The following is a 4,660-nucleotide window of genomic DNA, read 5'->3' on the forward strand; positions in this document are numbered from 1 at the left end:
CCACAAACACACCACACACACCACACACACACCACCAAGTGGGTGTCTAGGCTCTGGGCCTTCACGCCCCACCCCACCCCCACGAGGAAGAGGCAGATGGTGTCACTGTAGGGCCCAGGGAGTCCCCATGAGGGTGCTGGGCTCAGTCCCATCCCTGTAGCCCTAAGAGCGCTCCGAGCCCAAGGCCACAGGGCTGTGAAACAGGGCCCTCCTGACCGGGAAGGAGGCCAGGGGCAGCCCAGGCGGCAGGACCGGTGGGGAGAGGCAGTGCTATCAGAGGGGATTTGGGTGAAGCTGGCAGGCTCAGGGCTGGCCCCTGACTGATCAAGGCTGCATGTGGCAGTCAGGGGACACAGACAGGGCAGGAGTCCTGGAGCTGGGTGGGTCCCACCTTCCACTATCTCCCACCTCCCAAAAGCTCAGAACGGCTGCTTGCTGTTAGCAGAGACCAACACAAGGTGGCGCCATAGTCAAGGGCCCGGGACCTGGGGGTGGGGGGTAGTGGGCGCAGGTGGCCAGGTGGGCAGCTCTGCGCGTGGGGATCCCGAGGGGCTCTCAGAGCTCCCACCCAGGTCCTGTCCCCTGCCTAGGTGGGTGCCATCCCTACCTGCCTCTCCCTGAGTACTGTTCCGGGGCCTTCCTGGGTGCCCTGCAGCTCACGGATGAACAAGCGAGACTAGAGATGCCCCCCAGGCTTCTGCCAGGCTTTGGTGACCTGCCACTTGCTACCAGACACCAGACAGCACCCTCCAGAGAACCTCAGCCCCACAGAGGGGAGGCGGCGCGCCCAGCCATGGAGGAGCCCAACGCTGAAAGAAGCAACTGAGGCAGTGGCGGGGGCTGAGGAGGGATCTTCTGGGTGGGGCCGTGGGGTTCACAAAAAGGCAGAAGCCAGGCATCCGGCACATTTCCTGAGCCCTCCTAAGGTGCCAGCCCCATACACGCATGGGGTCCCACTGAGTTCTCACAGCAGCCCCGCACAGAGAGGGCTGGTACAACCTCACTGTACAGACAGGGAAAGTGAGGCTCAGAAAGGAGATGGAAACTGTCCTGAGTTACACAGCCAGGAAGGGCCAGGGCAGGGTTCGGTGCCGGGCAGCTGACCCAAGGCGGCTATCGGCCCCGCACTGTGCTCCTGCCCCAAAGACAAGCCCAGAAAAGCTGGTTTGGCCAGAACCACTGAATCCATCCTCCGTGGGAAAGTCAGGGGCATGGGGAGAGGTGGGCTGACCACGAAGCCCCAACCCACAAGGGCCCTGGGCTGCCTCAGTCCCGGAGATCACACCCCAGATGCTGAGGGGGACAGGGGAGCAGGGCAGGGGTCACGCTTGTCCATACTCTGAGTCACACCCCGGCTGTGTGACTTCAGGCAAGTCACTTAACCCCTTTGGGCCTGGATTGCCCCTAATAAAAAGGAGTGAATGCTAACACCATCCTGCGGGGTTGACAATGGGATGAACTGTCTGGCATGCTGCTGACAAGGAGCACGTGCCCTGTGGGCTCCACCTGCCACGCACAACCCAGGGCACTGGAACGTGAGTGGGGACTCCTTCCTAGGCCAGCCCACCCCACCTCCCCAGGCCCACCCCAGACGCAGCTTCACCTCTGGCGGGGCACGGCAGGCTGGCGTTCTCTCCGGCCACTCGCTCCAGCAGGCCGCTGGTCTCATCAGCACCCCAGTGTGGTGGCTCTGTAAGAAGGCAACATGGCCACACCCATACCTCAAGCCCAAAGCCTGGGACCCCTCAACCCCTGCTTCCAAGGAACCCAGGGCCAATGGGGAGGGCGTCCCCTTCCAGAATCCCAGCCCCTAGCCTCCTGGCAAGTCCAGCAGCCACCAGGGTGAGCCCCACAGGCTGGGGAGGCTGAGCTGTGCCCTCAAACACAAGGGGCCATGAGTGGTCCCTCTCAGCAGTGGCTTTCCAAGCTTTTATTTATTTATTTATTTTAAGAGATGGGGTTTCACTATGTTGGCCAGGCTGGTCTTGAACTCCTGGGCTCAAGCGATCCGCCCACCTCGGCCTCCCAAAGTGCTGGGATTACAGGCATGAGCCACCACACTTAGCCCCAAGCTTGTTTTAAATTCCTAATAGTGAAACTGCTAGCACCACTGATCCAGAACTTTCTATGCGCCAGGTGCTTCACACTACTGGGGTCAGAGAGTGTAGGTGACCGGCCTATGGTTGTCCGGATGGCAACCATAGGCCAGTGCCACTCCCCAGTTACTGCCTCAGGTGCCTCTGTCCACCCAGGTACTCAGGGGCCCCACAGGTCACCGCCCAAGGGGAAGGAGTACAGGGAACCCCTGCTGGGAGCTCTGAGGACCACCTGGTCCATACCCAAGGGCTGACAAAGGCTCCTGGACACAGGATAGCTTTAAGGTCCAAGAAAGGGCCAGGGCACTATCTGTCCCAGGAAGGAAGGGAATGGGCAGGCACAGAGCCCGGAACAGAGACGAGCACCTCCCAAGTCCAGGCTGTGGCTGTGAGAGCTGGGGAGAAGCAGGTTCTGGGGTCAGGGAGACTCACCCAGAACCCTGAGCTCCACCTCCCAGGCGTCCACCCCGGCGCTGTTGGAGGCCTCACAGCGGTACCTCCCGGCATCAGAGGTTCTGACGGCTGCGAAGTGGACGGAGTCCTCAGGCCCGCGGCCCCGCAGAACCACACCATCCTTGGACCAGTTCAGCTGGGGCTCTGGGTTACCCTCAGCCACACAGTTCAGATCCAGGGCTTCTCCCACCAGCACCTTCAGAACCCGAGGGCCTGGCTGCACCTGAGGGGGGACTGAGGGGCCACAGGAGGGGTATCAACGTGGGGGGACTCAGGCGAGAGGGTCCCAGAACCCAGACCCAAGCCACATCTCAGATGTCACCAACCAGCAAAATTGTCATGGAGCACAATCTAAGGCTGGCAGGAAAAGACGTTGGGACACCCCACGTGGACTCCCCCAAAGTGAGCGAGCTCCGGTCTTTCACCTGAACACACGCACTCTCGTGTGAAAGACTCAACCCTCAGGGCTGAGCTTGTACATCCCTCTGTCCCCACCAACGTGCCCAACATCACTTAAGAACCGCCACTCAGGGCTGGGAGCTGTGGCTCAAGCATGTAATCCCAGCACTTTGGGAGGCCGAGGTGGGCAGATTGCCTGAGGTCAGGCATTTGACACCAGCCCAGCCAACATGGCAAAACCCCATCTCTACTAAAAACACAAAAATTAGCTGGGTGTGGTGGCGCACACCTGTGATCCCAACTACTCAGAGACTGAAGCACAAGAATTGCTTGAACCCGGGAGGCAGAGGTTACAGTGACCTGAGATCGTGCCACTGCACTCCAGCCTGTGTGACAGAGGGAGGCTCTGTCTCAAGAAAAAAAAAAAAAAGCACCACTTGGGATTCATCCAGCTCAGTGCACAGGTGGGGAAACTGAGGCAGGGCAGAGGGGTTGACTCATAATGGCCAAGCAAGGTTGGGAGGCAGCATGTGCAGAGGTGGCTCCAATCCCAGTTCAGTCAAGGGACCCTGTTCCGGCCAGAGCCTCAGTTCCCCCTTGTCACAACCCCTCCCACCCCACGAGATGAAATGAGGTGCAGCACTAAAGCAGCCAGCACAGAGCCTGGTGCCTGGCATGCTGTGGCTGGAGTCACTCCAGCTGGGCATCATCGCTGCCCTGTCCTTCCCTCCCCCTGGCTGTGGCTACCCGTTCTTTCACATTTGTGGTTTCAAGTCACTTTCTCATCCTCCATCTCACTCAGTCCTTCCTACACGGCAGGTGATGCCATCCATGTCTGCACATTTTGCAGAGGGGGAAACTGAGGCTCAGAAAGGTTATATGACTTGGCCAGAGTCGCCCCCCTCCCTCAGTGGATAGGAGCTGGCACCAACCCTGGGTCCGAGTGTCCAAGGGTCCAGGCCCCTGCGGGACCAGACTGCTTGGGCATAAGACAATTCTCAGAGTCCAGGGGCCACCCTGCTCCAGGCACTGCATGGGACGCTGGGACAAGTGTCCTGGACCCTCGAGGGAAGCTGAGGTGCACCCACTCCCTACGCAGTTTCTGAGAAGGAGCCCGGATATAAGACCACCCATGGGAACCTGGCCCTTGGGTGGAGACCAGCCCCTTAGCCCAGGGCCTGGATGCCCAGGAGGGCTCCCTGCCCAGGGGCACAGAGAGTATGGATGCCCTGCCCTCCTGTCGATCTCTCTCTCACACACACCCGCTGAAAACAATAACAGCTTCCACTGCTCTGAGCATTCAATGCCCGCAGTGGTGGCTTTAATGTGGCCTCACTTTATAAGAGGAGGAAAGCAAAGCTCAGAGAGGCCAAGTGACTGGCCTAAGATCACACAGCCAGTCAGCAGCAGAGTTGGGATTCAAACCCAGCTCTGCCAACATTGAGGCCCTGCTCATTACCCTGCCTCCCTGTTCCCGTGTCTCTCTCACACCCCCATGCAAACCTACAGGAACCCTGGCGCCCCCTCCCACTCTGGGCCTCAGCCTGTCCATCTGTAAAATGGGGTGTGAGCTTAGATCTGAGGCAGCACGCTTTTTCTATAAAGAGTCAGGTGGGGCCGGGCGCGGTGGTTCAAGCCTGTAATCCCAGCACTTTGGGAGGCCGAGACGGGCGGATCACGAGGTCAGGAGATCGAGACCATCCTGGCTAACA

The 4,660-nt window shown here is 59.9% G+C and overlaps 1 protein-coding gene across 1 annotated transcript in view; it reads right to left on the reverse strand.

The window, feature by feature from the left end:
* HMCN2 (hemicentin 2) overlaps positions 1 to 4,660 on the reverse strand; it is a 163,971-nt gene that overhangs the window by 102,182 nt on the left and 57,129 nt on the right. Inside the window, exons 23-24 of the mRNA XM_011971201.1 lie at positions 2,529 to 2,783; positions 1,604 to 1,690 (exon numbers count right to left, since the gene is read on the reverse strand). Of these exons, the coding sequence (XP_011826591.1) occupies positions 1,604 to 1,690; positions 2,529 to 2,783 (342 nt within the window). The remainder of the gene's footprint in view (positions 1 to 1,603; positions 1,691 to 2,528; positions 2,784 to 4,660) is intronic.

The sequence above is a fragment of the Mandrillus leucophaeus genome, unplaced genomic scaffold (genome assembly GCF_000951045.1).
Source record: "Mandrillus leucophaeus isolate KB7577 unplaced genomic scaffold, Mleu.le_1.0 Scaffold99, whole genome shotgun sequence".
Taxonomy (NCBI): domain Eukaryota; kingdom Metazoa; phylum Chordata; class Mammalia; order Primates; family Cercopithecidae; genus Mandrillus; species Mandrillus leucophaeus.